The 13,523-nt window shown below is 49.0% G+C and overlaps 2 protein-coding genes across 2 annotated transcripts; one reads left to right on the top strand and one right to left on the bottom strand.

Moving 5' to 3' along the window:
* Positions 1 to 3,933: 3,933 nt before the first annotated feature.
* Positions 3,934 to 7,002, top strand: LOC127109555 (uncharacterized). Its single transcript, XM_051046057.1, has 2 exons — positions 3,934 to 4,587; positions 4,936 to 7,002. The coding sequence occupies exon 2, from the start codon at positions 5,953 to 5,955 to the stop codon at positions 7,000 to 7,002; it is 1,050 nt and encodes a 349-aa protein (XP_050902014.1). The 5' UTR covers positions 3,934 to 4,587; positions 4,936 to 5,952.
* A 1,016-nt stretch (positions 7,003 to 8,018) lies between these two features.
* Positions 8,019 to 11,237, bottom strand: LOC127109539 (uncharacterized). The gene has a single exon (XM_051046055.1). It carries the CDS (start codon positions 11,235 to 11,237, stop codon positions 8,019 to 8,021), a length of 3,219 nt encoding a protein of 1,072 aa, XP_050902012.1.
* Positions 11,238 to 13,523: the final 2,286 nt, after the last annotated feature.

The raw sequence follows: 13,523 nt of genomic DNA, 5'->3' as shown, positions 1-13,523 counted from the left end.
TGAATTGTTGTAGGGCGTACGATGACGAAGCAAGTTGGCGTGGATCCATCAAATACCGTGGCTCAGATACAAATTGTTGAGTTGTTACCGACCTAAACCATGCCATATATTGTTGAGTCGGTCTTGCACCATGAATGGCTGGTTCGTTTAAGATGTGTTGTCGTCGATTCCTCCATTGACGACGCATCTCTTTTGCAAAGTCTCTAAGTCAGAATAATCCCTTATGCATCAACCCTTTTTTGATGCCAATTTCCCAAACACGTAGGAGATTCTGGAATCTGTTGTAGCATTCCGAACTACAGTTTGACCCGATCACTCTGGTGCATTTCCACCGTAGTGAATCGGATAATCGGTGTCTTCGCTGTCCAAACTACAACATCGTCATGGTTCACATCATGATCCAGACCCAGATATGGCCTCCAGACAAACTGTAAAACAATACGAAACGATTAGATGAAAAATAATTTGAGAAGTATTTTTAAATTAAAATATAGTTGGGTAGGATTATTACATCGTCATGTCCAATGTGGTCCAATAGATTGCGATAGACTACAATAGTGTGTTTCAGACACCTGTTGTAGTTCATTCCCATTACTAACGACCTAAGATAAAAAAGAAGTGAAAAATATTATTTACTGTTAATTATAATATAAAATATAATTAACTAAATGGTAAATGGTAAAGTGTTAGACTTACTTGGTTGCAAACGGGAACACGAATGGACGCTCATTTATCGGGGCGAGCGACGACATTCTTGACTAACCCCAAGCTTGAAGCAAATACACACATGAAAAAAAAGTACAGGTATTCTTTTTTACAGTTTTACACATTGCACTATATAAATGGGTCAACACAACTGAACCACAACTATAAGTGTTTACCTTATTAATGTTGCGTAATAAAGGTAAACACATTATATTTACAGAATTACTTGTACTTTTTGGAAACAAAAAATTACCAAATAAAATCATAATATAACACTGAGCTTTTATTATTTTCTCATACTCGATTGAATCTTCGACAATACTATACTGGCATAATATTGTTTAAGGTATTTTAAATTTATACCTTGCCCCCTTGCTTGACCTGATGTGTCTCCCTCAGTTTCGTCGTCTAACAAAGGGGCACCCAATAATTCATTGCAGATATTGTTGTCTTGGTTAACTCTACCATTCACCGCCTTTCCATCTATACGGAGACCCAACAACACGTACACGTCCTCAAGTGTGACGATACACTCACCAATCGAAAGGTGAAATGTGTGGGTCTCGGGTCTCCACCTCTCCAACAAAGCCAAAATGAACTTGTAGTCCACCGAGTACGAAACAATGTTAAGTAGATTTCCAAATCCACATCCTCTAATATATGGTTCTATTAAAGGATCGTGGGGTACATATTCATGTACACGACATCTAAACCGCTTCGGATCCTAATAACAAAAAAGTAAGAAAATACAATAAGAAGAAGAAATACATAATCAACAAACACAACTCTATAAGAAGTAAGAAAAACATAGATAACAAAGGTATAAGACTAAAAACAGAAAAAGTAAAAAGAGAGAGATAACATACAAATGCCGAGATATTCTCGAGTGTGCCTCTGTGTTCATCACCCATAGTCAACAAAGACATGATTTGATTTTGCAAAGCTTGAGTGCGGTAGAGGATTAGTGTGACAAAGAAGAATATAATTGAGTATTGATGAAGATGATTTGATATTATTGATATGAGAGGCTATTTATAGATGAATGAGTGAGTAGGTTTTCAACCTAAGAAGAATGGGATTGATTGCATGCAATAGCAAGAGAAGACAAGGGAATGACAAAATTCAGAAAGCATGTGAAGAATCTTTCTTCTAGGCGCATGTGAAGAATCCAAATGCAAAGGGAAGAGGCGCCCTTCCTCTTGGCGCCTGCATGTGATTCTTCACATGCAAGGAAGAGGCGACATTCCTCTTGGCGCCTTAGTGTAGGGCAATGAGAAGGGGCGCCCTTCCTAGTGGCGCCTAGGTACAAATTTTGTGAAAGGGCGCCTTTCCTCTTGGCGCCCAAGTTACTTTATGGCGCCTAGGGAATGGGCGCTTGTTGGGAATATTAGGGCCCAGGGTTCAGAGATTCCTTGATTCCCTGGCGCATGTGTGTTTTTGTCACTCTTTTCACTGCATGTTAGATTCTTTTTACTGCATACATGGTCAAGTCTGTACAGACAATGACCACATTATCAATGCAACGATCAAGTTATCAATGCAACGCTATTTATGCTGTGCAGATGAACAACTTACCAATGCATTCAATTCCAGTAAAGCTATTTACATATTTAATATTTGAACAAAATTTCTTCCACACAACATTACATGATTAATGCCCATGTCGAAGGTGAAATATTTGATCATCAGTTGTTCGGTTTTTGTTTTCGAAACATAGAGGTAACTCGGTTTACAATAAATCGACGATCAAATTTTTCACATCTGAAACAAAGTATAGTAAAGAAATTGCAATGCAGTAATGTGGGCCAAATCATCTATAAAAATCCGGTTTGGTTTGCAGAAAACCAGGTAAAATTTTATCAAAAGAAGATTCGAGATGATGACGATGTTCAACATATGTTTGTAAGTCACGAACAATCCGGTTATAACGATATAGAGTTTTATATATTACCACATCAAGAACAGATGTCTCAGTTTATTGATCAGTCACAAGTGTTTTGTGAGACTGATGACGAACAAGATGAGGTGAATGTTCCAGATGACGAAGAAGAAGAAGCTGAGATCATGGTTGATTTGATGGTGAACGCTGAAGAGGAAGAGGAGTCAATACTAGCAAGTCATGTATACTGCCCACCCCAACACATGACAAGGTTGAATTTGGGTTCAGATAAACCTTCAACAGATGTATGGTACAATCCTTACGTGCAGATACACTGATCTTTGAAACAAGGAGACACATTTCGTACAAAAGAGGAATGTGTAAAAGCCATTAAGAAATTCCACATGCAACTATCAGCTGATTTTAGAGTTGACAGAACTGACGCATCGAGGTATAAAGTTTATTGTCCGAATGAGCACTGCCTTTTTAGGTTTTCAGCTTCGTACCGGAAGAGGAACGAGTCTTGGGAGATTGGATCAATGGGTCCAGATCACACATGCATGCTGACAAACCCAATGCAGGATCATCGTAAATTAAGCTCTCAACTAATATGCGATGAAATATTGTCTGTCATTGGCGATAATCCGTCGTTAAAGGTGAGTACAATAATCTTGCATATTTGGGTAGAGTACGAGTACACTCCATCATATAGGAAGGCATGGAGAGCTAGGACAAAAACTGTTGAAAAAGTGTTTGACAATTGGGAGGAGTCTTACAAACAACTTCCGAAGTACCTGTTGGCTCTAAAACAATATGCTCCCGGGACAATTGTCAAGATGGAAACTGATCTTACCTGGTCAGGAGGGCCTTCCAAGGTCTTGGTGAATGGGCCGGAGAATGAAATGAGAGGGGGGTGTACCTGCAAGGTGCTCCAATGCTTAAGTCAGAAAAGGTACAGAATGAGGTTATCAGAGTGTGAGTTAGAATACCTGCCCCTTTGCCATGAAAGGGGTATTTATATTGAGCCCCCAGCGCTGGGCCAAGGCTCCTAATGGGCTGGATTAGCTAGGCCCAAGGAGGAGCTGCCAGGGGACGCGTAAGAAGCGTTAAGACCTAGACCAAGGTCTGCCCCCTGGTCCAACTGCCCCTATCCCTAAGGAGACAATATAGGGGAGTTGGGTGACGTGGTGAGTGAGATGCCGTTATGGCTCTGCCCGACACAACTTAGGTGTCCGCGGCGTGGGTTGACGATGAGTGGATGGAGATCGTATGGGGAGGACCCGCTCGTTGTCCGACACGTATTTAAGGGGCCGGGGAGACGTGCTTCGGGCGGACGGTCGTTCACCTGACTTGTCCTCGTGGTCGTTTGGACATGGTCGTTTGGACGTGGGCTTGGCGAGCATTGGGCCGTGCCGTGCCTAGTGTCATGGCCCAGTCCAGAACAGGAGCCCCCCAAGTCGAGTCTCTGAGCCAGAGAGATGACTTATGTTTCAACTAAGGGTTCCCCGAGACGATGGGGAAGCTTGATCGTTAGACAGGTGAGGTCGTAACAGACCTGTTCATGACCGACCCTTTCTCCGGGAATGTCGGGGATGGAGGTGATCGGTTGGTCTGCACCTTCCTTGTGGTAAACGTGGGTATGACGCGGGGAGGTGGCGTCTTGGTGAGTCGAGGAGACGGATAGGTGCTCGGGTCGTTTCAGTTTCTTATCTTTGATAGACGTGTCTCAGAATTAGTGGGGTCGCTTCGTTTCGTGTGCAAAGACGGCGTAGGCAGGCTAGGCAATGATGACCTAGCGTGTTGGTCCACGTGCCAAGCCCTATAAAACAGGGGTTGAGTAACTTCATTTCCACTTTTTTCGCTCACACGTTCACCGGAGTTCTCCACATTCTCCCTCGTTTGCTCGCTCTACCGTCTGGACCGCCGTCTCCGCCCGTCCTCCTATCTGAACCACCGTCTTCTGCTCGGGCACCACCGTACCCCTTTCAACTTAACTATGTCAGGTATGATTTTCCACTGTGATCCACTGTTTTTCCTTGTTGTTTTCTGTCAAACGCATGCTATTTTGTAGAAATGTGGTTAGGTTTAACTTAGGAATAGTGTAGTGGACTGTAGGTGTATATTAGATGGTAGAAAATAGGGTTGGGATCATGCTGTATCGGGCATAAATTTCATATGCCGGGCAATACTTGCATAGGCTGTATGAAGTTTATGCCCGGTCTCCATAGAATGCGCGCGTCACCGAGTTGAGCACGGTTAGTGTCCGTCGCCGCTACGCCCTTTCACTTGACCTGCGGTGGAAGGGTGGATTTGATATGACGTCGAATTCACTCTTTCTGTCTGCGTTTCAGGTGCTACCGGGCGCTTACGACCGAGGAGGGAAGATTCTGGGTTCTCCACCGAAGACGCGACAATCGCTCGTCTCCCTGTCGGGGATGGGAGTGTCCGAGATGGTACCGAACACGCCTCCTCTTCCGGGCAGGTCGACTTCTCATGGGTTGCGGACGAGCCCTTGGAGGAGGAATCAGACTTCTGTGACGAGGCCATCATTGCTTACGCTATGGTCGAGACCATAAGCCGGGAGGATCCACCAAACTGGTATTGCTGCGCCCCCAAGGAAGAAGACCGCATTTGCCATCATTTCCCGGGGAAGCAGTTCACCATGTATGAATTTGCTTTCCGTGAGGCGGGGATTAGACTGCCCTTCAACTCCTTCCAGATGTCGGTCTTCAAGTGGCTCCGGCTGGCGCCGTCCCAACTACATCCTAATGCTCTCGCATTTATGCGGGCATTCGAGTTAGTTTGCCAGTTCCTCGGCATTGGTTGCACCCGGGCTCTCTTCTTCCACGTTTTCCATCTCCAGAGGTCCGGTTCCCGTGGTCGCCACAGTTGGGTTTCTTTCAAGCAGCCCGTGCGTCTGTTCAAGACGTACGAGGATTCTGTTCGCCATTTCAAAAACCGGTGGTACGTGGTGATGCCGATTACCCGGGCTGCCCTTCACTCTCTATACTACTATCAGCGGAAACCCAATGGGGAGGAGACGCTGATGTCGAAGATACCGCTGAGGTGGCAGCGTGATCATTTCGATCTCTCCACGGCGCATTACCGAGTCAAGTATGCGATGCTCGGCGAGGAGGATAGGCTCGCGTACAAGAAGCTGGTCGATTACGTGCAGAGCTTCAGCTTGGGGTTCTGGGCGAATCGACAGGGCGTGCCCTACCTGGATGAGGCCGGGGAACTAATCACCGAGGCGCGTTATATCAATACGAAGGCTCTGCTCGAGTGTGATACCGAGGAGGAAGCTCTGGCGTTATTGAGTAGGCAGACTTTGTTTAGCTTTTTATTTCTGTTTATGACTTCGCTCGCTAATGTTGGTGTGTAATTTATTTGCAGGTGCCATGCCGAATGCTCGTGATCGGGTGCTGAAGCTAGCGAATCAGGTCGGCGCTCCTGACCGGGTGCCCAAGAAGAAGAAGAAAACTGTGGCCCGTCCCTTGGAGACTGCTGGCGATGCCGGGGCTAGTCCCTCGCAGGCGGCGAGCGTGATTCCTTCCTCTCCTCCTCGATCTAACCCGATCAACATTCCTGATAGCAGTCCGTCGCCAGCGGCTTCTCCCCTCCATAAACGGAAGCGTCCGGCTGGGGCCCTTACCAGGTCGTCTCCAGGAAGTTCGAATGGACCGGGCAGCTATCTTCTACCTCCCTGCTATGTGGAACGGTCGTTCTTCAAGGCCGAGGAGTCGATTGCTGTGCCTGCGCCTGAGGCCAAGGCTATTCTGGACCAGGATGTTGCTGCCCGGAGGAAAGATCTGGCCAGGGATATTGCTGCTGTCATCCGGGTGATGGAGACGGCCATGGTTTTGACCGACACTTCGGTCTCCACCGCCTCGCTGGAGGATGCCCTTTTGCAGGTTCGGACGGAGAAGGAAAGACTATCTAAAGATCTGTCGGACTACAAAGAAGAGCATCAGCTGCAGGAAGGGCTGAGCCAGAAGCTGGAGGAGGTGGAAAAGGAGAGGGACCAGTTGAAGGCTGCTAAGGCGAGCTTGGAAGAGCAGGTGGTCGACCATCAGAAGCTGACCGAGGACAACGCTGGCCTACGGGCTCAGGTTGAGTCTCTCGAGGGAAAGGTCCGTCCTCTGGCAGATGAGACCGAGGAGGAACGCGCCCTTGGTTCGCGCGGTGAGCTGCTAGGGCATATTCGGACTCTCAACCAAGATCTCGTGGCCTGCTTCAAAGAGGGTTTCGACAATGCTGTCGAGCAGCTCGGGCTTCTGAACCCTGAGTTGGTGACAGTAGGGTCGGCCTATAACTGCTGCGTCCGGGATGGTGAGATTATCTGCCCGTTTGAAGCGGAGGAGGAGCTGGGGGGAGAAGAAGAAGAAGAGGATGAAGAGGTGCTCCGAGCGGAGTCTTAGTTTATTTGTGTTTCTTTGATTTTAGTTATCATGGCCTGCGTGCCTTATGTATTTGGCCTTCGGGCGTTGTAATATGGCCTTCGGGCGTACTTGGCTTCGGCCGCTCTTATCGTTTTTAATGTATGAATATTTACGTTATCATTCATTGTGCTCGTTTGTGTTTGATACTTGTTTGTATGAGTTCGTACTCTGCTCGACTTTGTTAATCTCCTCGGTTTAGGGAACCGACGAAGTGTCGGGCTTTGTGCCCGTGGGTATCGAGGCCCGGGTCCGTTGTTCGAACCCTGGTCCCGAGGCTTGGGCCCTCCCATCGCGAGCTGGGTGCCCTGCCAGTCATGGTACTTCGACGTTGAGTCTTGGTCAAGATCCCAACCGTCGGGGAGGGTTGTGTTTGTTATGTGACCCCGGATCGTTCCCGGGTCTCGTGGTTCCTCCCTGGGGTTTTGGGGACGAAGAGCGTGGTCGTACCTGCCACGTCTCCCCGTGGTGTATTTAGCTGTAATATTGTCTAAGTTTTTCTGCGTTCCATGGTCGAGCGAGTTGTTCTCCTTGTAGGTTTTCTAGGTAATAGGCCCCGTTGCTCGTTTTGTCGCGGACGCGGTAAGGGCCTTCCCAGTTGGCCGCCAGTTTGCCCTCTCTCGGGTTTTTCTGGTTTCTTCTGAGGACCAGGGTGCCGACCTGGAACTCTCTTTTTATGACTTTCGCGTCATGGCGTAGTGCTATTTTTTGTTTGAGGGTTGTTTCCCTGAGAGCTGCTTCGGAACGTATCTCCTCGACTAGGTCGAGCTCGGCTCTAAGGGTTTCATCGTTCATTTCCTCGTCTAGGGGCTCCTCCGTCCTCCTCGTTGGCGCCCGTATCTCCACCGGGATGACTGCCTCGGTGCCGTAAGTTAGTCGGAACGGGGTTTCCCCGGTGGTAGAATGTGGTGTCGTGCGGTAGGCCCATAGCACGCTATGTAGCTCCTCGACCCATGCCCTCTTTGCCTCACCGAGTCTGCGTTTGAGGCCACGTAAGATTACCCTATTGGCCGCCTCTGCTTGCCCGTTCGTCTGCGGATGCTCGACAGACGTGAAATGCTGTGTGGTGCCCAGGCTGGCGATGAAGTCCTGGAATCCTCCGTCCGTGAATTGTGTCCCGTTGTCTCCTCGTGTGATTTGACGATCATGTCGTCCATGTATACTTCGAGCATGTCCCCTATTTCGTCCTTGAAGACTTTGTTCATCATGCGTTGGTATGTAGCGCCAGCGTTCTTGAGCCCGAACGGCATCACGTTGTAATAGTAATTGCCCGTTGGGGTCATGAACGCTGTGTGTTTCTTGTCTGTGGGCGACATAGGGATCTGGTTGTATCCACTATATGCGTCCATGAAGGACAAGAGTTTAAAACCTGCAGAGTTGTCAACGAGCATGTCTATATTAGGGAGGGGGAAAGCATCTTTCGGGCAAGCCCTATTAAGATCAGTATAATCAACACACATGCGCCATTTTCCATTATTTTTCTTAACGAGGACTACATTAGAGAGCCAGGTTGTGTACTGGGCTTCAGAAATAAAATTTGCCTCTAAGAGGTCTTTTACAGCTCGCTCGGCAGCTTCTGCCTTTTCGGGCGATTGCTTGCGTCTACGCTGTGCTATGGGCTTGGCTGCCCGGTCTAAAGCTAGCTTATGACACGCGATCTCGGGGTCCAGCCCGGGCATTTCTGCGGCATTCCACGCGAAGAGGTCCGAGTTCTCTTTGAGGCATGCTACTAGCTCTTCTCTTGTTTCCTCGGGTAGTCCTTTACCTATCTTCACCGTCCTTTCCGGATCGTCCCCAAGAGGAATGAGTTCGAACTCTCCGTCGGGGATTGGTCGGACCGGGTGTCCGAGAGAGCGTTCCTTGGGGAACCTCCCCTCTTCGGTCTCGTCCAGCCCGATGCGACAGTCGAGGTCGATGGCGTTGATTCCTCGGGCAGGATCCCCGGTCCTGAGTTTTTTGTTGTTGCAGTTGCTCTTCGTGCTGACTACGGCCTGTCCTTTTACTGCGGCGTCGTAGCATCGCCGGGCTGCTTCGATGTCACCATGGATGGTGACCACACGTCCCAATTTGGTGTAGTATTTCATCTTTAGGTGGACGGTGGATGGGACCGCGGTGAGTTCGGCCAGTGTCGGGCGTCCAAAGATGCAATTGTAGAGAGACGGACAGTCTACGACCAGGAATTGGATTTTGACTTCCCTGGCCGTTTCCTGTTCGCCGAAGGTGACGAGGAGCTCAACATATCCCCACGGTCTGGTTGTCGCTCCGTTGAATCCTTGGAGATCTGATCCGACGTAGGGGGCTAGGTTGGTCTTGTCTAGCTTCAGAGTCTTGAAGAGGTGGACGTACATGATATCCACTGAGCTGCCTTGGTCGACCAGGATGCGTCGTACGTCGAATTGGGCCATCTTTGCCCTTATCAATAGTGGGATGCCCGAGTTCGGGGATCCGCCCGGGAGTTCCTCCAGGAAGAAGGATATTGGGTTGGATTTTCCCCGGTATTTTGTCAATGTCGCTTTCTGCTCGGGGGCAGTCAGTAGGAGTTCGTCGAACTTACGTTTGACGGAGAGGGCCGCGGATTCCCCGTTAGTTCCTCCTCCTGATATCACCAGTGTGGAAGGGAAGTTTTCCCAGGGGCTGAGTGCAGTGATCTTGCCCTCGGGCAATGGTTCGGGGAGGAAGAAATCTTCCGGTCGTGACACGCAGAGGGCCACTTGATAGGGAGAGTTGTCAGGGGGCGTGTCTTCCCGGGGTCTCTTCTTCTCTGGCTCGCCGTGTCTGGGAGCTTCGTTCTTCCTCGTATACTGCTTCAGGTGCCCCTCTTGGATTAAAATTTCTATCGCATCCTTCAGGTGGACGCAGTCTTCGGTCACGTGCCCGTGACTTCTGTGGAACCGGCAGTACTTTGATTTGTCGGTGTGGGGCTTTGGTGCAGACGGTTTTGGGAACCTGACCCTGCCCTGCTTAAATTCAGAGTTGATACATTCTGCGAGGATACGCTCTCGAGGAGCTGTCAGTAAGGTGTACTCGCTATATCTGCCCGCGGGGCCTCTTCCTTCCCGGAGCTCGCGAGGTCTTTCTTCTCTTCGTTTGTCTCCGTTGCGACGGGAAATGCTCGTGTCCTCGCGTTTCGAGTGCTCGGTCTCCCCAGCGTTACGTCCGCTGCGGGCATTGTGTGCCACTTGCTTTTCCTCGTATCTGATGTAGGCCTGGGCTTTATGCAGGAGCTCGTTTAAGGTGCGGGGAGGCTCGATCCCTACGGCTCTGCTAAGTTCACTGCCGGGCAAGAGACCTCTCTCGAGGAGATACTTCTTCATGTGCTCGGTGGTATCTACCTCGACAGCTTCCTGGTTGAATCGCTCGATGTATGAGCGCAGTGTTTCATTCTTCTTCTGCACTATGGCTTCAAGGGTCGCCTCAGTCTTGGGGTGACGACGGGAAGCTGTAAAGTGCCTGGTGAACATGGACCTCATGACTCTCCATGACGTAATGGACTCAGGGGCCAAGCTTTTGTACCAAGCCATGGCCCCTTTCCTGAGGGTCGTTGAGAACAGTCGGCATTTGAGGTGCCCGGTTATATCATTGCGGTAGTCGAGCATCGCGTTGACGTTGTCGACGTGATCGTCGGGATCTGTAGTCCCGTCGTACACAGCTAGATTTGGTGGTTTCTCCATGCCTTTGGGGAGCGGGGCTTCCATTATTGCCCGAGACAGGGGGCAATGCAAATCTTCCTCGTCGCTCCTTAAGGGAGACAGTTCGTTGTTGTCGGGGCTGCGTCCGCGCCTTGGTGATGTTCCCGCTCGACCACCGTCACGACGGGCGCGGGCCCTGCTGACGTGGGGTTCTGGAGAGCGACGTCCTCGCTTCTTCGTTGGCTCCGAACGTTGTTGCATCCTACTCACCGGCTGGGGTCGGGCCTCTTGTCGTTCGGCTTCGAGGGCCATGATTCGTTCGTGTTGCTGGTGGAGCATAGAACCGGCCTGATTGAGGGCATTCACCATGGCAATCATTACGGCGTCTCCTTCAACGGGAACGGGAATGGGATGAAATGTCTCTGCCCCTAAATTGTGGGCGTGAGAGGCATCCCCGTTGTTTTGGGGCTCTGGAGACGGGGTGGATGGATGACCGTCCCGAGCGTCCGTTTCGTGGGATGGCGGACCGTCGTCCATATTGTGGTTGACGAGGGGACGGCTGTGATCGCTATGTTGTTCTCCGGCCATGTTGGAAGGACAGAAATAAATGAGCTTTTGATCCTCGTTTGATGAAGATGGGGATAGCTGATTCCCACAGACGGCGCCACTGATCTTACCTGGTCAGGAGGGCCTTCCAAGGTCTTGGTGAATGGGCCGGAGAATGAAATGAGAGGGGGGTGTACCTGCAAGGTGCTCCAATGCTTAAGTCAGAAAAGGTACAGAATGAGGTTATCAGAGTGTGAGTTAGAATACCTGCCCCTTTGCCATGAAAGGGGTATTTATATTGAGCCCCCAGCGCTGGGCCAAGGCTCCTAATGGGCTGGATTAGCTAGGCCCAAGGAGGAGCTGCCAGGGGACGCGTAAGAAGCGTTAAGACCTAGACCAAGGTCTGCCCCCTGGTCCAACTGCCCCTATCCCTAAGGAGACAATATAGGGGAGTTGGGTGACGTGGTGAGTGAGATGCCGTTATGGCTCTGCCCGACACAACTTAGGTGTCCGCGGCGTGGGTTGACGATGAGTGGATGGAGATCGTATGGGGAGGACCCGCTCGTTGTCCGACACGTATTTAAGGGGCCGGGGAGACGTGCTTCGGGCGGACGGTCGTTCACCTGACTTGTCCTCGTGGTCGTTTGGACATGGTCGTTTGGACGTGGGCTTGGCGAGCATTGGGCCGTGCCGTGCCTAGTGTCATGGCCCAGTCCAGAACAGAAACATTGCCCGCCTATACACCAGATGGTACGTGTGCTGTTGGAAATAGAATATTTCACCGTCGCTTCTGAGGGTATCAACCATGTATCATAGGGTTTTCTTTTTGTAAACTAATTATACAAATTGATGGTATATGATTGTACGGAAAATACAAAGGAACGTTACTGATGGCAGTGACACAAGATGAGAACAACAATATTTTTCCAATCGCCTTTGCCCTAGTTGAAGGGGAGACTGCGAGGGATGGAGTTTTTTTCCTAAGAAATCTTCGATTGCACGTTGCACCTCAGCCTAACTTATATTTGATCTCCGACAGACACCCTTCATCACCAGTGCATATAATAACATTGATAACGGCTGGAAAAATCCTCCATCGACGCATGTGTTATGTATTAGACATATTGCTCAGAATTTCATGCGGGAAATCAAAGATAAGATGTTGCGGAAGAAGGTTGTCAATGCAGGTTACGCATTATCAGAACCTTCTTTCAAACACTACCGCGATGAAATAAGGTTGTCAAACGAAGATGCGGTACGGTGGATCGATAGTATTCCATTGGAGAAGTGGACTAGGGCATACGACAACGGTCAGCGTTGGGGCCACATGACAATAAATCTTATGGAATCAATGAACTCTGTCTTCAAAGGCATCCGTAACCTACCTATAACCGCTTTGGTGCAGGCAACATGCTTCAAGCTAGGGGCGTTGTTTGAAACCAGACGCTCAAAATGGAGTTCAGTGTTGCAATCTGAACAGTTGTTCAATGATGCTTCAATGAAATTCATCAGACATGAAGCTGCCAAAGCAAACACACACGTGGTTACAATCTTTGACCGAACTAAAGGTTGGTATAGTGTTGCCGAGTCCATGGATCACAATGAGGGCATGCCGATGGGATAGTACAGAGTCGAACTAGATAGAGGTTGGTGCGACTGCGGAAAGTTCCAAGCCTTTCGTACCCCCTGCTCCCATGTCATTGCGGCATGCTCAAAGGTTCGAAGGGATCCATCCTACTTGCTATCTGAAGTTTACAAAGTCGCCAGCATTTCAAATGTTTATAAAATTAGTTTTTCCGTAATGGAAAAAAAGGATTATTGGCCAGAATATCAAGGGGACATCGTCTGGCACAATGAAGTTATGCGAAGGAAGAAAAAGGGTCACCCAAACAGCACCCGGATTCGAACCGAAATGGATACGGTGAACAAAATGGTTAGACTATGTAGTTCATGCCGTCAACCAGGTCACAATCGTAATAACTGTCCTAGTGTTGGAACGAGCACAACCAGATAAATTTACATGTACCTCTATTGCAATATATGAGAAACTAAATTTATTTCATATTAGACGTCTGTGACGAAAGTACCATTACATAAATAGTAACACAAATAATTATAACAAATACAATACAAGAACTATGCAATTACAACCATCAAAATAATTTTAAACATGTAATGCATCATCCTACGAGCGTCTTGGTCATTCTTAATATCCATCCATTTGCGCACTTCTCCGTTTTGGTTGAACGTGGACACAAGCCATTGTATTCTTCTAATCCGTTCACCCTCTCCAATTTCTCCATCTAACCAATTGTACAACGTCCGATT

The sequence above is a fragment of the Lathyrus oleraceus genome, chromosome 1 (assembly GCF_024323335.1).
Source record: "Lathyrus oleraceus cultivar Zhongwan6 chromosome 1, CAAS_Psat_ZW6_1.0, whole genome shotgun sequence".
Lineage (NCBI taxonomy): Eukaryota > Viridiplantae > Streptophyta > Magnoliopsida > Fabales > Fabaceae > Lathyrus > Lathyrus oleraceus.
This window is presented reverse-complemented; position numbering and strand designations above follow the sequence as displayed.

What these genes read in the sequence shown, in the direction of transcription:
- LOC127109555 (XM_051046057.1), top strand. Translation starts at nt 5,953, where the DNA reads ATGTTGGTGTGTAATTTATTTGCAGGTGCCATGCCGAATGCTCGTGAT.
- LOC127109539 (XM_051046055.1), bottom strand. Translation starts at nt 11,237, where the DNA reads ATGGCCGGAGAACAACATAGCGATCACAGCCGTCCCCTCGTCAACCAC.